The following is a 24,342-nucleotide window of genomic DNA, read 5'->3' on the forward strand; positions in this document are numbered from 1 at the left end:
AGAAATTTTGAAAAAAGCCTGAAAAATCCTTGAATTTTGAAAACTTAAACATTCAAAAATTTCAACACGTTAAGTAGAAAATTTTTGATTTGACACAAAATTTACTATATAGATAAAAATTATGTTTCATAACCAAAAATTTTTATATTAAAACCAAATTTGAAGTACCTTTACAATATTTTTCTAATAATTTTATGCTATTTAACACAGTTTTTAACCTTAAACTTAAGTGTAAACTAAAATTAAACCCAATTACAAGTACTTTAAAAACCTGGAAGAATTTTAAAAACCTACTCACACTAGTAATTCAGGATAATTTAAGCATTGGCAACACCATACTTAGTCTTTTTAAAAAGACCTATGCTTGTGGTTTTTTACTGAATTTTTGAATAGTAAACATAATAACAAGGTGTAAAACCTTGGTGTCAACAAACAATCAGTTGAAGCTATTTGAGCAGAGAGCAACAAGTATGAAAAAGCATTTGCCACAAACTCATTTCACTTTAAACAATTTAAAAGTTTTCAAGGTGAATTAATATATATATAAGGAAATTTTACAATAAAAAAAACGATAACTTAATATAATTTAAAATATTCTTAAAATTATGATCAATTAGGATGCCTAAGAATAATTATAGCTTGTTAAAGGTTATTCATTTGTATTTCAGAGAGTATAGAGCAACAATTTTGCATGTTATTCTGGTATAGATTTTTTTCTATGAGACTAATTTTGAAAAAAAATTATTAGAGTTAAGTGTATAGTAAATGTCTTAGTTTATAGTTAAGTAATTTTCTAACTCTTTTTGAATTTTTACAGAAAGTTAAAAATTTAAAATGGCAGACCCAAACGACATTAAATACAAAAGTTGCAGTGATGAGAGACTCTATGAAATTGTCATTGTTGAAGGTGACCTCAAAGCTTTCAACGATGAGTACTGGCATCCTGAACTCAGGAAGTATAAAGATTTTAGGCATGAAAAGTGTTTAAACTTCTTGAGACAGGGAACTAGGCACCACTTGGAAGGAGCTTTCGGTGACTCTGACTATAGCGAAGGTGATAAAAACATGTGGTACAATTCGTACGACTGTACGCACCACCAACACGCTGAAGAGATGTACAACATGTTTGTGGAAGAAGTTGATGAACATCTTGTGAAAAACGTTTTGCCGAAACTCGTACCTGTTCAAGATGAGAGCTTGCTCCAAGCACTTGCTTTTAATTGGAACACTTACAAAACAACAATTGATACTTTTTCAGAACTTTTCCAGCATCTTACGCTTTGGATTGAAGATGTTCCAGAAGACGAAGTGCCAAAAGACGGAATTAAAAAGATCGGCTTAGAGAGGTTCAAAAAAGAAATCGTTTTGAAAAACGATATCAATGAAAGGTTGAAGACAATTCTGAGTCAAACTACTGCCAATCACAGAGAAGGTACTGTAGTTAATTGCGAGGAAATAAAGACTCTCTGTGACATGCTAGTCGAGATGGACTTTTACGAAGAAGTTTTCGAAAAGAACTTCTTGAAGCAAGCAGAAGAATACTACGTAAGGGTCGCAAGAAAAAACATTGTCGACATGTCGTCACACGAGTACGTTGTCGAGGTCGAAACTTTGATTGCAAACGAAAAAGCACGCACTGGTTCGTACGGTAATGAAAAAACTACTGATAAGACTAGAAGCGTGTTACAGAAAATTCTCATTTCTGACCAATTGCAAGCAATAGCTCATCGCAAAGGATGCGGCGGAGTTCCGAGAATGTTCGAAGAAAAATCGGAAGAACAGCTCAAGAGTGTGTACAATACTTTCAAAAGAGTCAAAGGTGGACATAAAATCATGCAAGACTGTTTGGCAAATTATGAACTAGCAGCAGGTTTAAAATTGTTGGAAGAAACGGCTAAACCATCACAAGCCGCGGAGAAAGTCTACGGATTGGTTGAGCTGAAGAAAACTTGTAATAGAATTGTGATCAACTCCTTTTCCGACAACCATGAGTATAAGCTTGTGGTCGACGGCACCTTTAATAAAATTGTCACCAACAAGAAAGTCTGTGAACACTTGTGTATTTTTATTGACATGAAAAAAATGAAATCGTTCACTGAGGTGCAGGAACAAAATGAGATGGAAACAGTTTTAAATCACTTCACGACCATTTACAGAAAAATAACCGAAGAAGTAAAACAAGATTTCAACGCAGCATTTAAAAAGTATTTGTGCAAAAGACTCGTGAGGCCCAAATCTCCATACATGGCCTACGACAAAATTATTGTTGATTGGTTGAAAAAATTCGGTTACCCGTACGACTCAAAAGAACCGATCAAGATAATAAAAGACTTCGAGGCGTCCAGAAAGTTGAACAAAGCCTTCAGGAAAGAAGGAAATCCTTGCAGAGATGTTCATTCGACTTTCAGAGTAGTGAGCGCTCGCACATGGCCTGCTTATAAAAGGCTTGACGCAAATCTTATACCTGCGGTTGTAAGAGACGGCTTTGAAAGATTTCAAAATTTCTACCATCAAAGAGCGGAGGAGAACACATACAAGACTTTGAGAGTTTTGAACAAGAACTTTTTAGCCGAAGTAAGCTTAGACTTACCAACCAAGAAATACACTCTGCATTTGCACTCCTATTACCAGATATCAGTTATTGAGCTTTTCATCAATCAGAGGATTCAATTTACTTTCCAAGAGCTGTTGGACCAGACTAACTTGTCCGAAAATGATTTAACGGAAGTACTTCGTTCTCTAACACACAGGAAATCCAAAATCCTTTTGAAGAATCCTTCTGGAAACACTTACTCACCCACTGACAGCTTCACAGTCAACACCGGTTTGAATGAGAAATCCGACACGATCAGCGTCCAAATGAACCCGAAAGCTTAAATTTAGCGAAATTAGCGTATTTAGTTGTAGGTTGAAAAATTAAAAATATACCTCTTCATAGTATGTATTAATAGTAATATGTGTTATAGTTTTTAAATATCTTTTGTTAAAAAAATTCTAAAATAAAAAACAGTACTATAAGTATAATAATTTAGAAAACTAAGAAGCACTTTACTTAAAGCTTCTGTTTAAATTCTTTAAAGCACATTTTTATTTTGAAACATACTTTTGTTTTGTTTTGAAACTTGTATGTTATTTCTTTATGTCGAAGTTTTTTAGGTGCAAATAAATTAGTTTATATTATAAAAAAAAGTGTGTATTTTTTTAAACTTACATTAATCAAATTTAAACTTCTTCTTTATAATACAGTACTTTTATGTAGACACAAAATAATTAATTATTGTGGTGTTTTAAAGCATCTGTTGAACAAAACTAGATGAATTTGAACCCCTGCTTTTACGAAACGAAAAACTCAAAAGACCTATAATATTTCTCAACAGGTCAAGAGAAATCCTTGAATAAATACTTTTTCAAAATTGGTTCATATTTTATGTTAATAGCGATCTGGTCCACATCCGACCAGATACTAAATAAAAATGGTCTCAAAATGGTAAAAAAAAATTAAGGCCTCGTAAGTTTAAAAAGTATCAAGGTCTACATAAATTTTAACTTGTGAGTCCCGTAGATGTTTTTTTTATTGAGAAGTTAACAGTAATTCGATAGTCCAACCAAAAATCATACATTTTGTTTTTTGTATACACATTAAGAATTAAAATAGTTTATACTACGTTTATAATACATATTTAGAAATATTAAAATAGAATAAAACACATTAAACTTTTAATATCGAAAGCATCAATTACAAAGCTTCAGATTAATATGAGCTGAACAATAAGGTTTGTATTCTTTTTCAGTCCTGTTTTATGTAGCTTTTACGTATAAAAACCGAGATATATTGCCATTCTCAAGTGCTTGCGTTATTTTCAGTTACCTCGTACTTTTAAGTATAGTAACTGATTAGTTATGCATTCTGAACCTAATTTTAAAATTTCAAAGGTTCATTAAAAGTGCCAAGAACTACTGTATGTTGAAATTTTATTTTTTTAAATAAATTTTGCGAAGTTTAGACACATGTTTTAATGAAAATGTGTTTTTGCACGAGTTCCATCACAATCAGCATCTTTAGTGACTATTAAAAATTAAAAAACCAAAACTGTGATTAGAGTCTAGTGTTTTCGAAGCTAACAATGTTTACTTAAAGATTTTCTTATTAATGAATTATTTAAATTAACCTAACAGTCTACTAGAATTAAAAGGATGCAGTAATGAAGGATGTTGATTTTTTTATGTAAAATTTGTTTTTGTTTGAAAGTCAACGGAAAAAACTGAAACACACTATTACGTAATTTTGTAAATTAAAATTTAACTTAATTTGATTTTACTGTTGTTTTCTTTATGAGTCTTGAAGTGAAAAAAGCTTATTACAGACTATTTTTTTTTATTTGGATGGGTGATCATTGTTTTTAAGTAATGTGGGCCAGAATAACTTAAGAAATAGAATGCGGTTTAGTAAAACTATTTACTCTTTTCAAGAGGCTCAAAAGTTGGAAAATAATTATAAATTAAATACATTAATTAGAAGGCAACAGAACTATAATTTTAAATAAAACAGCAAAGTTGGCCTAAAAGTAAATAAACATGTAATTTGGAGAATTCATAACGAAGCCCTTAAACTCCATTTCTAGGGTAAAATAACGTCACTGGCAATAAATTTTTTGCTATATTTTACTCTAGTGTAAAGTTTAGAATTATATTTTGTCTGAATGCACTACTAATATTAATATTGAATACGTCAGCAGATTAAAGTTTTTTAAACTTTATTTCAACAACTAAACAAAAGATTATGGGATAAAAAGATTACATTGTTTTTACGTTGAGTATTATAGTTTATTACGAATGATTAAAAGTTAGTTTAGTTGGTTTATTGCAAACTTGACTAAAAAATGATATCTCCAAGACATGTTTTGATATAAACCGTAACATTTAGTTTGATATTAAATTACTAATTACCTTAAGAAAATATGCAAAGTATTTCAAAGATCATAAGTAGAATGAGTACAAATGTTTTAATAGTAATATAAATACTACACAAGATAATTGTAAAAATCGCAAAACTAACAAACTTACTAAACGATCTGTTTAAATTAAATAAACAAAATAGTATGTATTACTGTACTATATATTGTACTATTGTATCGCATTGTACTATGTATAGTACTTATATGTTTATATGTTTTAATTTTTAATAACTATTTTGGAATACAATAGAAAATAATATTTAATTTAGCATTTTTAAACATTAATTTAACAATTTAACATTAACGCCGGAACTTTCGTATGCAAACTAAAGAAATTATGAGTAAAAATAATTTAAAGTTCTACAAAAAACGTTTAAAAAAGAAAGCTTCGAAGCTTTTCTAAGCAATATTAATATCAAATTAGTACATTTTTCGAACTTTTAAATCGCAAAACTCTTTGATATATAATAAAGTTTCTAGTTTATACAAATAATTATATGTATGATGTAATTATTTACAGAAAAATTTATATGTAAATTCTAGACAAATTGTTAACAAAAGCAGACAACTTTGAAAAAACTTAAAAAATAAAAAATTGTCGCTAAACAATCTGTTTTAAATAGGAACGGGTATAAATTGCACGGAAAAAAAATTGCACAGAGACAAAATTGCACGAGGCTACTAAATTGCCCGAAGCTAAATTTGTACGAATAACATTTTTGCACGGGAATAAAAAAAAACAGAAAAAAAGTTACATAATGAAAAACTAAAATAAAAGATAATTTATTAAAAAAACAAAAGTACTGACCGGGGTAAGGTATGGGTGTAACAGTGATAGTAAAAATCAAAAAAAAGTAATAATAAAAAAAAAAAAAAAAAAAGCTACCGAGGGTAAGGGTTAGGAGTAACAGTGATAGTAAAAAAAATTATATAAACTAGAAATAATTAAAAAAACACATAATATATTTTTTAAACTAAAAACATAAATAACTAACCAACCGAGGGTTAGGGGTAACAGTGACAGTAAAAAAAAATGAAAAAAATAAAATGAACAATAAAAAAAAAAAAAAAAATTAAAAAATAAAAAAAAAAAACAAAAAAAAATTAACTCGTGCAAAAATATCACTGTGCAATTCTATCCCCTCGTGCAAAAGTGTCTTCGTGCAAATACATAATCGTGTAACCTTTTCCCCTCGTGCTATTTTGACAACTACCCGTTTTGAATATATAAATTAAAGTTTGTTTTAATTCTGTTACCATAGGTAAATTTAATAAAAGTCATATTGTAAAGAAATAATGAAGTGCAAAAATTTGTCTGTTTTTTGTATTTTTTTTACATAAAGATTTATAATTTAATAAAAAAAAATGATTCTCATGATCAAAAAACTGATCAAGTGTTAGTTTATAAACTATATATTAGTTATCAAGTTTTTAAATTGCGAATGAAAATATTCAAAGATAAACTAAATTATTAAAATAAATAAAGTTCATCAAAACGCGATTGACATTTTGATAGTAAGTAAGTTTAATGAAGTTTGTAGCTTTAAAAAACAAACAATCGCACAATTAATGAGCGTAAATACTTATCTAAAAGTATAGATTGCTTTTTTTTTAATTTCTATTTTTACTACAAAAAAAAGATTTGGTTTGCTTTGAGGTAATTTGAAAACACCCAAGTTTTAAATAGTTTTGGATATTAATTTAATTTACAAAAAAATTCTTACATTAACATTTTCACGGCAAAAACTTTACTTTTTATATTTTTTATTAGTTATTATTTCTTTAATATTATATATTATTTTTTTTGCAGCTTTTTACATGAACTTTCTACAAATATTTGCATATTATTTTGAGTTGTAAAAGCTGTAAATTTTTATACATCTTTACCCCTTTGTTTCTGATGTAAAGATAAAAATACCCTAAAAAATTTATTGACAACAAATATTAAAAAAAGAACAATCTGTTTTAGGTTATAAAAAATTTTAAAACAGTTATTTTAATATAAAGTATATAAAAATTTAGGTTAGTGTTAATATCTTGGTTTTTGAACTATCTACTTTTTTCGTAAAGTTTCCTAAAGAGCAAAGTTCTATAACAAGATACAGTTTTTATCTTATTAGGTTTGAAAAAGTTAAATGATGATTTAGTTATAAATTTGTTTCTAGCTTATTAATAAAAATTTTATTTATTTTAAATTAAGTAATGTAAACACACCAGTGTTCTCAAACATAATTAGAGAGAAAGTTTTGAAAACCTTTAGATACTTGCAGTTTTGTTAAAAGAAAAATACATAGTCTGTATAATTTATTTATTTTAGCAAGTTACCGGCAAAAAAAACAAGATAAATAAAAAATTGAGAGAAATAAACAAAAAAGAAAAAGAGCGAAAACTTTGCAAATAAAGTTTCAGTCGCTTTTGAAGTGTTAATACAATTTTTAAATACAAGTTGAGCGCTTTTGTGTTTTTCAGTTTAAATGCTTACGTTTTAATCTTATTATATAAAGGTTCAGTACTAAAACTATACCTATATATATATATATATATATATGTATATATATATTGTGAAAGCTTTAGACGTGTTTAAGCAACTACTATTTTGTGTTGTAGTAAATAAATAATATTAATAGCACAATTAAGTTTTACTAAAATCAAATAGCGTAAGTATTAATTTAAAACTACCTAAAATCTTTACAAGCAACAGTTGCGTAAAGGAATCATTATTTGCTAAAGTAAATTAGCTAATTCAATCAGTAGAAGATTATTAATAAACTAAACTAGACACTTTGTAATATTTCATAGAACTTAGAAAAAACAATTAAGTAATGAATTTTGAAAATTATATTTTTCTATTTATCAGTATCATAACGGAGACAGAAACTCTAAGACTGAAGAACTACACAAGTTAGTTAAATGTTGATATTTATTTTTATTTATGTGTAGTTTTTATGTTTAAAAATTATTTTTTTTTTGCTTTAATTTTAACTTAAGGCATTAGTGAACAAATGTATAAGTTACTTACAGTATAGATATAAAGTAAATTATAAAAAAAAATTATTTATCTTTGTACAAAGTAAGGAAATCGTTAAGTTTTGAGTAATAAAACTAATATACATTTTATGTTTAAGTTACAAAAGTCTAGCAAAAACTTTACAAATTCTTGTCTTGATAGCATTAATTCTATTTAAGGTGTTTATGTTCTTTATACTATTCATTTTTGAGAACTTATAAAACTTACGCAAAGGTACAAAGTATACTTTTCTATTACAATCCAAAATGTGTTTTGTTTAGCAAGTAAAAATAGACACTAAAAATTTTGAAAGAAATATAAGGTTTTTATAATATTTACACGCATTTATAACATTGCTATAAAATTTAATTGTAATCTTAGTTAGTTTTTTCGACTTTAAGTCATAATTGTTGACATTTCTTAGAACTTTTGTTAAGTAGCTCTACCCTACAAACAACGCTTTAACTTTTCTTAAAACAACACTTGTGGAACATACTTCAAAAACTTAAGCAACAAAAAGTTTCCAAAAAGTTTCAACACCTGAAACAAGTTTCATCATATATGTTTTACATTATTTGTGCCTGAGCTAAAACTATCAAAAAATATTTTTATGATATTGTAGCTTATTATTAAGTTGAACATTAAAAAGTTCTCATCGTATGTACTTACTTTGGTTCTTTTATAGGTTAAGTTATGAGTGAAACATTCTAGTTTTTTCAATTATTTGTAAAAAATCTAAACTAGGTTTTATTGAAGCTGTCGTATTATTAGTTGTGTTGGCTTATATCGTTAAAATCTTAGTTACTTTTTTCATATTTTTTTAAGGTTGCTATTATTTAGAAAAGCTACAAATTATATCTAATTAAAAATAGTTTTGAGTGTGATACGGCTATTTTTAAATCTATTTATTTAAAAATATTAACTAAAAAACAAAATAAACAGAACAAAACAATGTAAAAGATATATGTTTTACAATATTCGTTTTGAAATTATAACCATTTAACGATTTTTTTTGCAAAACTAACTATAATAGCTTATACTGCTTTTATTTAGTTGTTGTTTTTTTTATAGATTTAAAACTTGCTTCGTTACTTACAATACTAAAACGCTATTAAAAATTTATATTGTTTGAATAGTTCATCAAATACTGCAAATAAAAAGTAGAATTTTGTAAATCAGATATGTTTTGTACGCATAGGTTAAAATTATCTAAAAAGTTTCTACATAACTATCGTTTTATTATTTGCTTCAGGTTTTGTTATAACTTTTAGTTGTTTTTCATATAATTTTCAAAGTCCCACCAACAATACTACAACCTCAGCTAAAACAACAAATGTGTGTTGTGTAAGCCACAGTTGAGGAATTTCTTATTTGTTTTGCTTTTTCGATTTGTTTGTGTTTCGAATATAATAGGCGTGAGAGAAAAATAAATCAACAATTTTCAGTGTGTCGGTCTAAAATTTTGTGTTTTTTAATATTTTACTGAGTTCAATAAGCGTCTAATTGATTATTATTAGGTTTGGGTAAATTACTAAACAATATATTTAACATAGAATTCGGTGTGTAAATATTATTATATTGTAGATACTACAGATATAGTTATGTTTATTTTGTTTATAGAATGTTAACATTCCATGAGTTAAACCAGCGTTTAATTAATTATAACTGGTTTGAAGTTAATGTTATAAAAACTATTTTTGCGACAATGATTTTAATTCAATAATTGGCAGTTTATATTTATTTTGTGTCTATAATTTGAATTTTTTTTGTTATTTTTTTGGGTTAATCAGCGTTTAATTTATTTTAGGTAAATTTAATGCTCAACATTTTGGTTACAAGGAAATTGTTGTTTTAATTGCTATTTTATATTTATATTTTGTATAAAATGTTAAAAGTAATAACCTAAAGTATTTTTAATGGATCAGTAAATTAATTTTTAGTATATTTATAAACAATTTAAGTCTTTTTTGTTTACATACCAATGATATATATTAGTGTAGACTCACATGGGTTTGTCTTTATTTATTTTATTTGTTTGGATACTATTACTTGTACTAGACTTAGTTTGAGTGAGAAGAAATTATGTAATCATGTCAACTCATAAGTGTCAATTTTCAAAGTTTAGTTTATTAATTATATAAGATTGATAAAAAGCTTCAAAAAGTTTAATGTTTTAAATATGTAATTTTTTTTTTAAAAGATAGTTCCTAACATGTTAAAGAAAATTTTCCGGAATATCGGGAAAAACATGAAAACTTTTGGTGCTAAGAATTTTATTACACTTCTCGGCATTTAGTAAATGTATTATTTGACTTTATAAAGTAAGATAAAGCATTTTGTAATAACTTAATTAAAAGTATATCGACAATTTTATGACCGCAGCAAAATAAATTTTGATATAAAAGATAAACTAATGGTATTTAACTTTAAATAATGCTACCGTTTGAGTAGGTTGAAAAATTATATCAAAAAAAAGTATTTATTATGATTTAATGAATAATACAGAAATTTGAAAACATTATCTATCATTTTCCAAAACCAGAGCGTATTTTTTACACTAACTTTTAATCTTCTTTATTTAAAAACATTAAGTTATATTCAGTTAATAATTATTCACAAAAACCGCAATAAAGTATTTACAAACACGTTTTAATGAGCAATAAAGTTATGAAAATATCAAAAAACACTTAAAATTCTTTTCAGCGAGCCAAGTTTGATGTGTATTTTGATTTTAACGACTTTTTAATAAAGTCTTAAAATTTTACGACATTTATTTTGGTATTCGAAGCTGTGCAAACACGCATTAAAAAGTTCAAACTGTTTACATAAAATAGTTTTTGCTTATTTAAATGAATATAAAAGGTAATAGTTAATATAAAAAAGCTGTGTCAACACTCGCTTAAAAAAATTGAGGCTCTTCTTTTTTTTTTAGTTTTTTGAGTTGTTTGAACTTAAAAACTTTCTGAATCAACTATTTAAAAGTTGTTGAAGTTTACAATACACAATTAAACTTGACTTCAAAGACTTATTCTCTACTTTCAAGATATTTGAGATGTTTTAATTCATTTGAAAAGCTGTGTCAATACAAGTTATGAAACTTAAGCCTATTCCATTTTATGTTTTTTATCATTTAAATAATTGAGTTAACTTAAATTTTTAAGCTGTGTAAAGTTGCACTACAAAATTTAATTTCTATTCAAAGCAACTTTAGTTTATAAATTAAAAATTAAGTGATAAAAACTTTTTGAGATTATTTCGTCAAAGTTAGTATTATTTACTTAAATTTAATTATCAAAGATACATTTCAATTAATCAGTCGATAATAAGTACAAGGTGTATAATTTTTATTATTCAAGCAAACGTATAAATAACTTTATTTAATAATTACTCGAAGGGTAAAAAAATATTTATTTACATTAATAAACAAATGAAAATTAATACAGTTATACATTTCCAATATCAAAGATTACGCTTTATAGGAAAACAAATAACGAATTACCGCAAGTTTTTGTAATAAAATACGTAATTCACTATACGTAAAACTACTTCAAAAAATCCTTCACTATAAAAACATCAAATAACTTCAAACATGACTCGAATTTTTTTGACAAATTGCGTCTTTAATATTGACTTTCGACACGGATGATTGATATATGAAGAGTCGGTTAATTGAAGTGTTTAAGGGTTTTGACCCCAATTTAATCAGACCACACAGCCCTCTTATGAAGGCAGGAAACTGATTTCAACGCGTTGATTGATCTTTTTACAAGCAAATTGACTGTTTTTAGTTAAAATTGTTATACAAATTTTCTTATTAGATGTAAAACGTTAAAATTTAATATTTTTTAATATTTTTAAATAATTATGATTAATTTGTCTGACCTTTATACAAAAAAGTTTAATTACTTCTCATATCAAATCATTAGTGTAAGATTCCAGTCATTATGTAGACAATTAGTTTTGATTTTTTTAAATGGATCTTTTAATGAAGTTTGTAAATAAAGTTTTTGACAGGTTAATGATATTAAGTAACGGATCAATTTATTTTTATAAGTATTTTTATTTAAGAGCGGTGTTGATTGAATTTTTTTATTGATGAATAACTTTTTATTTATAACAAGCGTCAGCAAGAGTTTTGATTAAAATTTTGATAAAATATATTTCTAATCAATTATTTTATCTCTATTGTTTTTTGTTTGTATTTTAATAAACCAGAGCAGAGTTACTATATTTCTAACAGCTCAGTGTGTTTTGTTTTGTTTTTTTTTTCTTGATACGCGAAAATCGAAACTATTCATGTTTTACCAACGAAGCTTTTGTTCATAGTATGAAATTAAATATTGATAGCTTTTAAATTTTATTTGCACTCATAAGCATTTAAAACCAAAAAGATTTTAAACCAATTTTTCTGTATCTCTTAATCAACTTTTCATGGTTAATTAAAGTTTTATGCCGGCAGAAAACCTTTGTAAGAGTTTTTGGCCAAAAATATACAATATAAACATTTTTATCTACTAGTTAAAGTTTTGATGTTTATTTTTATTTGGAAAAAGTGATAACTAAAGTAAATGATAAATTATCTAACAAATAAAAATTAAATATATAAATAAAAAGCTAATAATCACGTACAATTTATTACGCTCAAATACGTTTATTTAAACAAAGTGTAGATTGATGTCTTTATAATTAATTGAAATGTATCAGTTCAATTTTACTAGAGTTTTAAATAAAAAAACATTGACTCACGTATTCAGTTTTTTTGTGAAACACCACTTTTATACATTCTATACATGAAAATAAAAGTTTTTTTTAACTATTATTTATAGTTCTAGGTCGTTAAAGTTTATACTGCTAAACTTTTCAAGTAATGCAAAAACGTTGGTAGCATATATGACAAATAATTTTTTTTCGGCAGAATATTTGGCTAAAGCAAGTGTACTTATTGAACTTTTAAACTTTTACTAAACTCTTCTCATAGCATGCTTAAAGCTCTGTGACGCAACAAATGTGATAAATTACATATGCTTTTTTAATCAATTAGTTCAAAAAATACATTTTTTACAACCAATTTATTAATGACAAGTATTAAAACTAATATTTATTAAAATTTATTTTTTAATTTGATTTTAAACTAGAATGTACTCATATTTATTCTACCTTATTTTGTGACAATAATCAAAAATAAATCAAAAAAAAACATATGCATTTGTGACTTAAAAGTAGATTATAGAACTTGTATTTTTAATAGTTTAATGATTAAACTAAGTAAATAGAACCAACTACAAACCTAGTAAAAAAATGTTTTGCTTGAATTATATTTACAGTTAATAAGGCAAATGTTTTTAAATTATAAGTTTAACATCTTTATTCTTTACATCATATAAGTTTAGTTAGCAATTAACCTTATTGATTTAAGCTTTAGTACCAAAACATAGAGTACCGCATCACAGAGTAAGTTTTCGGTTTCTTAGAGTGAAACTTGAGTATCTAGATTGCATAATCATACTTAAACTAACTGTTATCTTAAATCGATTTTGTTGTTATTGAATAATTTTGCTTATTTTATCTGTTAGGACAGTTAATTTGTAATTTTTTAGAGTATTTGATTATATTTAAACAGTTTAAAGTTTAATTTTTAAGTAGTCACAAAAACAAAAAGTATTTATTAAAATTGATAATTGAATAAACTATGAAGCCTTGATAGTTTTGTAAGAGCTTGAATTGAATCAAAAAACAAAATTGTTTTTCTACCAATAGCAATTTTTAAGTCATTATTTAAACAGGCTTTATTTATTTTATGAAAGTTGTTCGCTTTGACATTTTTTTTTTCGTGATGTATTAACTTACATATTTAAAAAGAAACATACACCATTCTTGCTTTTGCCGTCAATAGTTGATAAATTAGCTAGATAAAAATGTTTTTATGAATAGATAAATAATTTACTTGATGAACATTTCTTTTAAAGGCTTTTTTTTGACAAAAATGCCTGTAAACTTTATTTATGTGCTAACTTTGTGTAAGATCAAAGATAAAATAATTGTATAAATTGAAAAAAATTGATTACAGTCAAACTATAAATCACATGATTTTTATTTAAGTTATCTCAAAAACAAACTGATCAATATCCATAGTTGTTTTATAAATGTATTCTTAATTCTATTAGATTAAATTAAAATAGTTAAAATTTAAAAAATAATATGTTTGTGTTTCTACAAAATTAATATTGTTTTATGTAAAAAATAATTGATATGTTAGACCACCCAACAACATAAAGTAAAACTCTTTAATGGCAAATAGATAACATTGTTTCGGAAATAAATTTATTATGGCTCATTAATCTTAAAACTTTTAAAATTTTAATTCATCTATATCTACAAGTAAAGCGTGTTAAAAAGTACATATTTCACAGATACCTTATTTTTAATAACACCTATTTGGTTAATTAAATAAAAACAATTTCCGACGATTACAGTAATTTTGTCTCATTAAGGTCTAAATTTAATTAATAAAGCAACAAAATATTATTTTGCTAGTGATTTTTACAAAACAAACACAACTTACATGATTGAAGAATTTATTTCCATGTTGTAAAATCTTGTTTTTTTATTTTATTTATAAGTGGAAAACTTTAATAGTAAACGAAATTTTATTTGAGCAATTTTAATGTTGTTTTAAGTGTTTGTCGGTCATTTCAATTTATAAAAGATTTTAAAGCTTCGAAAAAATAAACAAATTTATGCTGAACAAATAAAACAAGTTTTAAAAAAATGTTAAATGTCAAAGTTGTTCATGTATGTCCTGTCCTACCGGTTCATGTATTTTGTATATGCTTACGTCATATTTACGTAACAATATTTTCTTGTAGGATAATTTATTTTTTAACTTTTTTATCACTTTTAATCAAACTTTATAAATTTATACTTAGGGCTTAATGTTTAAACAAAATGTTAAAATTCTATCAATATAAAATTTAAAAAAGAAAACTACTGTGAAGTGATTGATTTAACATATTGAGCAATACAAGTTAGTTATGTGTAATGTTAATTGAAGCATTTCATCACTTGAAACATAAATAAACTCATTGAATTAAGAAACTGTAATTTTAATTTATTTTATTGCTCTTTTTATAGATTTTGCTGTACAAATAAGTCTTTTTTTTATATAGTTCGTTAAAAATTACCTAAATTTAATTAGCTACAGCTGCTACACTAAACTATACTTTTAAATTGAAAACTACAAAAATACTTAAAATCTTGAACTAGGGATATATTGTAGTCCTGAAGAAAATTTTTTAGAACTTTCAATTTTTTTCGCAATTAAATGTTTAGTTTAAGATAAGAAAAATAATCCACACAACTTTAAAAAAGTAATTAAATTACAATTTAAAACTTGAACATAACATAACAACATTTAAAATCAAAATAAGCTTAAAAGAAATGTTTGAAGTAAATTACTTGCTTCTGAATTAAACTTTTACCGATTAATACTAATAAGTCGTTTTCTTAAACTAGATTATATTTATTTTATTAAAACTAAAAAACAACTGCAATCAATTTGACCTTAAATGTTGCAGATACTTTGCGGCAACTGGTTTTTATATTTTTCTCAACCACTTGCAATGCTACTGAAAATAATTTATATTGCAATTAATAGCTATTTCATTAACTGGTTTATTCTTTAATGAGATACCAGCAGTAAACTTCATGCTATAACGTTTCAAGATGTTTCGAAATACCCAGCAAAGTATTTTTAGTCAAGTATTTTCAAAAACATTTTAGCAATGTTTAATACTACCAAAACAAATTTACTCTAGTAGTCACTTTTTACATTGAATAGTCAAACTTTTTTTTAGTATATATCAGCAATAGATGATTTAATATTGTCAAGCTGCTGTTTCAAAAAGATTTATTTCTCAATATTTTGTTTACATATTAACACTGATAAATCATAGAATTTTGACATTGCAGCCGTGATTATGTCACGTTCAAATATCTAAGCGTTTTATCTTTTATAAACATTAAAATAGTTTTATGTTCAGAAAACATTACACTTTCAGCACACGTCTTATAAACGTTTGGCTGCGCAAACAAGTCAAAAATTTTCTTTGAAACTTCAAAGTTTTCAAATGTTTATTGAGGTTCTCACATTTGTTTGTTTTAAGCCCTTATCTGATTTTAAAAGCTTTTAATTTAAAACTTAAACAGTCGGTTGATTACTGTTTGATTTGAATAGATTTGCTCACCGGTCGTTTTCACGTGTAACTAGTTAGTAAAAAGAAAATATTTAAACTTATTTAATCTAATGCTTCTTTAATCTATGCTAGGCGAATTTTTGAATAAAATAATGACACAATTAAAACTTTTGTCATTTTTAATCACGTTCTGATGTTAATTTTGTTTTTACTTTAACTGTGTTCTGTTTTTTTATCAAATTAAATATTGATGTAGCTTAATTAAGTTTAAAGCCTCATAAAACTTATAATGTAATTTAAATCAATTTTTTAACTTTATATTGAACATCAATCTATTGAACATCAATCTATTGTTAATAAGTTCTTTTGATACAATTACATTACTCAATTATGACTGATGTAAATTAGAAAAAAACATCATATTTTTATTGTGTATGACACATTAAAGCTAGTTTGCTAAGGTTCATTAGCTTTTTTTGTTTTATTGGTCTGATGTGTTTATTATTACTTATTGTGCAAAAACTGTAAATTGAATTGAACTTTGTATTTAAATGTAAAACTTAAAAGATAAAAAAGTTTAATGTCATATTTTCAACTGTAAGTTTGCAAGCTACAAATTTTATTATGAACCTTTAACAAACTACTATAGGTTATAACTTAGTTCAAAACCTTACAACTAGATATTTATTAATTATAATAAACTTTTAAACGCCATAATTTAACTTATTAAACAATATATTAACACGTTACCCATTAATTAATTATTACAAAGTACGGATGTTAACTAAACTACTATTAACAGATGTATTATGTAGCAAATGAAATAAAATTCTGTACTTAGAAGGTGTGTTGATTGACCACAAATTTTTAATAAAGTTTCGTGAGTGCCTTTGTGTGTTTACGAAATTCGTACGTACTTAAGGTTTTTAAATATTCACCAAACTTTATTACAAAAAAAAGCTGTAAACTTTAAACCCAAACAAACACCTAAAACACTAACAACGCAATTGTACTTATCTTTGTTTTTTTAAGATTTTAAAAAAGTAGCTTGCTTTGTTTAAACTTTTGTTGTATCAATAGTATTTTGTATTTTTAAATGGAAACTGAGCACAGTGTCACAATGTTTAAATATTTTAAAAAGTATTTCACTGAACTTTTTTGTCCAACATTACTTATAAACAAACAACTAGAATTAAAATAAAACAAAAATGTACGAAAAACTTTTAATAATAAGAGAAAATTTTAACACAGAATTTTCTGATACGGAGCACAGCGTAAGATGCCAGGTCAGGGACGTTCTGGTTCCAACCAAGAACCTCATCGTGTCCAATGAACCATATAATGTGAGCTATAAACCGTGGAAATTAGTGCAGAGAAAATGCGTCGGTGTTACGTCACAATGCAACGCGACAAGCACCTACACGCAATCACTTGTTGTTAGTTTTTATTTATTTTTGCTGTTTTTTAATACACACCTTTAACTGTTTGTTTGTTTAATTTTTAAAATTTTCTTTCCAAAAATACATAAACTACCTAGACACCCTGACAGTATTTTAATTATTTTTTTTTATAATTAGGTCTAATTGCAAACTAATAAGCACAAAGAATAATTTTTGTAATAAAAAAGTCTAAATACAATCTGTTTTTATTAGTTGATTACACTTAAATTTAGAATTCTATTAACAAGTTCTGTTTTAATATTTTATTACTTTTTAATATTTTTTAATATTCTTTTTTTTTATAGTATTGAAGTATTTTTTGGAACCGTAAAATATTTTAGTCGGCAGTTTTTGTTGTAATAAAATTTTTAAAGAGTATTTTATTGTTAACTTATTTTATGCTTCAAACTCAAAACTTTCTATACAAATCTACACGTTATCAAAAATATATTCTGATTATACTTGTCAAAATTTACTTGCACCTTTCCAACATGTTCTTAGTTTTTTCATTTTTAATAACGAATAAAAAAACATACTGTTGACCTTTCTTAACTTTATGACACTTGTGTTGTACACAAAATAAGCTTTTGGGGGAAGTGAGTTCAATATTTTGTCCTCAATTTCATTTCAAACTAATTCATAGATTTCCTTAGTTGTTCTCAGGTTTATTTATGTGTTTAAAAATTATCAACAAAATTAAATGTGCACTACAAGTCTTACGTTATTTATTTGTTTCGAATTTTATACTGTAGTTTTTAATTTTACGAATTTATTGAATAACAAATGTTGTTACTATTTTTGGTATCTTACCATTAATATTGAAGTATAGTACTATTTCTTTGAAATATTTTAAATTAAATATTAAGTATTAAAAGTAAAAATGTTCTTATGGTATGTAATACTTATAAAAGTTTATTGTTTTAAAAAGTGCTTGTTAATTTCTACCTCGTTTTGGAAAAATAAGTTTTAGACAAGCAAGTCAAAATTGATATTTTTTAAGCTTCTTACGTTTTATGTAAATAATACTTATTACTACATCAATCATGTTTATTAGTTTCTCCTATTGGTATTTTCAAGTTCAATTACACAATAAGCATCTAAGTAAACACAGAGCATTTAGCATACTGTTTTGTAATTATAAAATGTTTATCATATATTTTGTATTTTACAATCAACAACAACTAATTGCTACGTAATATTTCAAAAGTATCTTACTGAATCAATATTTTATACAGATAAAAAAGAGTTCTAAATCAGGGATACCAAAACTAATCACCATCGATATTCGTCACCATGAAGCATGTGAATCTTTTCAGTGAGTCAATTTATTTATATAAGTTTTTTGTTGAAGAAAACATTTTTAGTGAGATTTTAAAATTATAATAACTGTTAACAATAACTTATTTTTTACCAAGCTCTAATTAATTTGAAGTTCTTTTACAGGTTTGAAAGTTAAATCAAATATTTTGTTCTTTGTAACATTTTAAATAGCTTTCCCTGTTTATATTTGAAAAAACTTTAATAATTATACTTAATACCATAAATTACTGTAATGAAATTATTTGTGACAGTTTTGAAATTTTAAATGTTAGTTACATGTAATTATGTTTTGTACCAAACTCTAGATCAGGGTTTCCCAAAGTGGGCGATGTCGCCCCCCTGGGGGCGATTTTAGTAATTTGGGGGGCGATAATTAGTAAGGGGGCGAAAGGGTGGGCGATAACTAGTAAGGGGGCGAAAAGGGGGCGATTTTAAAATTTTGGGCTGTCATAAGATTTTTACTTTTTTTCTTGCTATTTTACTAATTTTAGCTTGCTATTAATTATTTGACCGTGAGGTGAAACTTAAACAAAAAAGTTTCTTTTATTTATATAACAGATAGAAAAAAAAATCAAGTGCTTATGACTCCTACTTTCAAGTAAATATTTCCTTATTTAACAATTACATAGATCATAGACGATTTAAATCCCTCTCACTATTTTATAACCTGACATGTATGTTATTTGGGATCATAAATGGTTTGTAAAAATCTATGTTATTTATTACTAACTATCACCTCATGATATTTCCAGTTTTTTTTTATTTTTTGAAAAGTCACTAAGTTAGACTAAGAAATAAAACTATACAGAGTTGCCAATTTACCTAGAAACCTGGAAAATTCTGAAATTTGACAATTTAGGCAAAAAAAAACTTAGAAAAAATCTGGAATTTTTAACAATTTTAACATATTAAGTAGTAAAATTTAGATTTGACACAAAAAAGCTATCATATAGATAAAAATATGGATCCCTTCGAGGCAGATACTTTTGAAGTAAACGACTTACAAACTGACCTTGAACTTAAAGTAAGTTCTTCCAAAGAACGATATGAAAGCTTTTGGACTCAACAAAAACTAAGGCAAAAGTATCCAATCATTTGAGAGAAATTTAGACTGTAGTTTATAGCTTTTCCTTCTAGCTATGTTGTTGAGAAAGCTTTCAGTTCAGTTATCAGCATCTTGAGCAAAATCTCTAATCTAGATATTTATAAAAGAGGTGACTTAAGGCTCTATTTTACTGATTAAGAATCAGATTAGAAAAACTTGCAAGCAGTCATGAACCTTATCCTTCACATAATATTAGACTTCAGTAGCAGACATTATTTTTTGAAAGTTTTTTAATTTTATTTGATCTTTTGAAATATTTCTTATTTAGCCCGGTTTGTATTGTATTTAAATAGTCTTTTTAAAATAATAACTTTATTAAGCTATTTATTCTACAACTGGTTTGCATAATGCCTAATAAATATTAATTATGGTAGACTTCCTCTTGAGTTCGTCTTTTTTACCCAAAAAAAAGTGCAAATTTATATTTTCTTAAATTTAACTTAAGTAAAGTCTATTACTAACTAAATATTTATAAAACAAAATATATATAATATTTAATAGCTTGTATAGATCTTTTTTTTTAATGAAAGTTTGTTTTATATTGAAGTGGATTTCATGTTTAACCTTAACATTATTGCATATAACATATTGAAATTTGTCATTTTGTAAAAAAAAATTGTAATAATTTTCTGAGTTTGCACTTTTTGATTTTTTTCAAAGTGCGAACTCAAGCGGAAGTCTACTATATTTATTAAATGGTTTATGTTTTAAAGTTGTTAATAGTTTTATTTTGACCTTGTTAATTTTGTAGTTCATATTCGTCGTTTTACATTACACTAAAAGTTTTTATAGCATAGTGATTAAAATATTTGTTTGAAAGACAGGTTTTTGTTATTACTTGTTTAATCTGTATATAACTCATATCACTATATAACTATTATCTGATTGTAAAATTCTGGTAACCATTAAAGTTTTTATGTCTATAAAGAATTTTTCGGTTTTAAAAGAGTATAAATTTGAGGTCTCTATTTCAAATGACTTCTACGTTTTCATTTAAAAGTTTCTTAAACTCAATTTTATTTTCTAACTTTATTTATTATTGTTGAAAAAATATTATTATATAAGGAGTTTTAAACTATTAATACAACTGTTTTTTGTATTATCTTAATTCAACATATATTAGCAATTAGAACATACTTAGTTTATTTTAATACTTCAACACTAGCTTTTAGTTTTTCACTGTTTTCCTCTCTTAAATTATTAGAGGCTAATAGCTAGAAAAAAAAAATTAAACAGAACTAAATAAGCCATCAGAAAGACTGCTACAGTTACAAAAAAAAATTTAACCTAGTTAAAAGTTATTTTAATTGATTACTTTCTGTTCTCAGAATTAACTGTAAAACATTAGATTTTTTATTTTTAAATTTTAATAAAGAAAAAAAATTGTTAGAATTAAGGTTTAGTTTCCTAAAGATTATTCCAAGTCAAATACTATTACATGGTGTTGTACTACAAAACAAATAGTTTAAAAAGTTTGAAATTAAATTTTTTATTTTACAACTAACTTGCTTACAATATATCTTAGCATTGAAATTAATAAATTTACTGCATTAATTGAAGCTGTTGATGAAACCACTTTTCATGTAAGATAATCAACCAGTCGGTCAAACTTCCTCAAACTAGATCAGAAATTATTTTTTAAGTTTTATTTTATTATGTGTAAAATAAACTGTTCACAGGGTTGCCACTCGGTCAGGGAAAGTCAGGAAATCAGGAAAAGTCAGGAAATTTGATAAAACTAAAAAAATTTTTACAAAATTCCTTGTTTTCCAAAGCCTTCAAACGGTAAAAATTAATTAAAAGTCCTTTGAAGTCAGAAAAAATTCAAAAATTTTCCTAGAAATTTACAAAAATATTTAATTTTATTTCCAATGCCTTCACCTGGTATAAGTTAAGATAAAAAACTCCTCACAGTGGAAATTGTAAAAATAAAATTTGAACACGATTTCAGCAAAGTAACTCGATTATTGTTGATGAAAATTTGTATGCGTCCTCTTAACGACGTCAGTATCAGTAGAAATGAAAATCAGCTCCATCCTACTACTATAGTTACGTCACGATAGAAATTTGTTAATAGAATCCAACAATTTTGCTTTCGAAATAAAATATCCTTTATAAAACTGCAAAAAATTTCTATTAACATATTGAACAAGTACCCTACTTTAACAAGCAGATTTTGTAAGCTTTTTAGTATTGATAATATGTAGCAAGGACACTTCCATAGTGAAACTGATATATACACAAAAGTTTATCTAGCATAATTTTAGAATCTAAGTGTTTTTTGTTTAAGTAAATAGCTAAGTTCTTTATAGTTAAGCAGTTAGTTTAGTATTTTATGGATCAAGTTGATGTGTATACTTTATCTCTTTATAATTTTTTAAAGTTGTTTAAATTTATGAAATAAGTTTTAAGAGAGGTATATGCCAAGATTAAGTTTACACATTATTTGTATTTTTTGTAGAGTAACTTAAGTTTTTAAAGTAAATAAGAGTATATTTATTTGTTACAAATTTTATACTAAATGATTAGAGGAAATATTTTATACAACAGATATATAGTTTACTTTTTTATGTCTTTTTTTTTAAATTACTTCACTTAAGTACTGGAAGTTTGATGATAGAATTCAGCAAAAAACTGTTGTTTTTAACCTGTATAAAAATTAGATTGAAAGCTTTATATAATTTCAAGTGTTAGATTATGTTTTTTAGAATAAGTTTAATTTAAGAGTTTGGTTTATAAAAGTCAGGAAAATTTTGGTAAAAAGTCAGGAAAAAGTCAGGAAAAGTCAGGAATTTTTTCTCAGCTTGACGAGTGGCAACGATGTGTTCATTATTTTATAGTTTTTTAATCTCTGGTATAGTTATTTTAAAACATGCCTATTTATAAAATAATTTAAGTATTTTGTGCGGCTTAAATAAGTTACTTAGTATTAACTTCTAAATGTCCGAAATTTGTTATATGTGATATTATTATAATGTCAGGTTTCAGTTAAAATTTCAGATGGGTAACGGCTCAGATCGAGTCGCAGATCCAGTTGAATTTCGACCCGCTAAGTAAATTGAAAACTACTTGTGCAAAATAAATAAAATTTAGTTTTTTGATACTTAACATTTTGAAATACGCTTTCATTTCGCTTTCAGTTCACAATAGTATTTTCTAGATCACAATAATACTAAACCATTTTATAACAATTTTGCTCGAGTTTTTTAATTTTCTTATATGTAATTTTTTTAAATCATGCAGCCCGCATTTACCTTTTTTTAACGAGTTGAAACTAGAAAAGATATTTTAGTAAATATGAATTGCTGACTACAAAAGTTGTCCACCACTGGCCTTAAAGTTTCACCAGTTTCACAACAGTTCATATTTAAACAAGATTGATTACAGATTACACAAGGCTTTTTAATAATTAAGTACTTTAATACACTTTACTGAGCTTCTAAGAAAATAACTGTAAATTATTTTCTCAAGCCTTGTAAACTACTTTAAACACAAAAGTGCGTGTATAAGAAGTACCAGGCTAAGTTACATTTCGAACACAACTTTTTTTTAGCTCAAAAGTTTGTACTCAAAAGAAAAACTACTTTTTAAATTGTGGGGGGCGATTTTTTTCAAATTACTGAAAAGGGGGCGATTTAGTAAATGAGTTTGGGAAACCCTGCTCTAGATACTTATAATACATTTTACAGCTTTAAATTTCCGTCAAGTTTTTATATTTGATTTATGAGATATTGCGTAGCTTGACAAGACTTTGAAAATCAGCACGATAGCTTGATATGCGAAACATTTCAAATTTATAAGATTTTAGCGCTTTTATGTATGTTTGACAAATGTATTTAGTAGCTGTCAAGTTCTACAAAACATATATTTATTCTAGATTGAAAAAGTTATAATGTACTGTAGATTCACTCTCTGAAAATTACTGTAAACTTCCACTTTGAAAACGTTCAAGTTTTACTTTAAAACTTATTTAACTTAAATACAATTGTTTTTTCTCCTCAAGCTCATTTTAATAAAGTTATTACAGTTCTCCTGAAGTTCCAATAATTTTAATTTTAACAGTGTAAAGAAGCAAAAACCAATTTGCCATAGAAAACATTCATGTACGCCTAGATATGCAAAAATACATAACTGCAGGTCAACATACTTTTCAAATAATTTTTTTTAACAAGTGTTTGAATTAAATAAAAGGCTACTTTATTTTATATTAATCAAAAGTTGTTTTAAAAACATTTTTTAAATATACTTTATTCTTTTTGTGTTTTTTTAAAACCTATAATACATGATATTATAAGGGTCTTTTAGAATTTTTTAAATAATTGGT

At 25.4% G+C, this 24,342-nt stretch overlaps 1 protein-coding gene across 1 annotated transcript; it reads left to right on the forward strand.

The window, feature by feature from the left end:
• The first annotated feature begins 834 nt into the window (after nt 1–834).
• Nucleotides 835–2,877, forward strand: LOC145843237 (cullin-3-like). Its single transcript, XM_082950699.1, has one exon. It carries the CDS (start codon nt 835–837, stop codon nt 2,875–2,877), a length of 2,043 nt encoding a protein of 680 aa, XP_082806825.1.
• Nucleotides 2,878–24,342: the final 21,465 nt, after the last annotated feature.

This window comes from Thalia democratica, chromosome 8, assembly GCF_965202585.1.
Source record: "Thalia democratica chromosome 8, ktThaDemo2.hap1.1, whole genome shotgun sequence".
Classification (NCBI taxonomy): Eukaryota; Metazoa; Chordata; class Thaliacea; order Salpida; family Salpidae; genus Thalia; species Thalia democratica.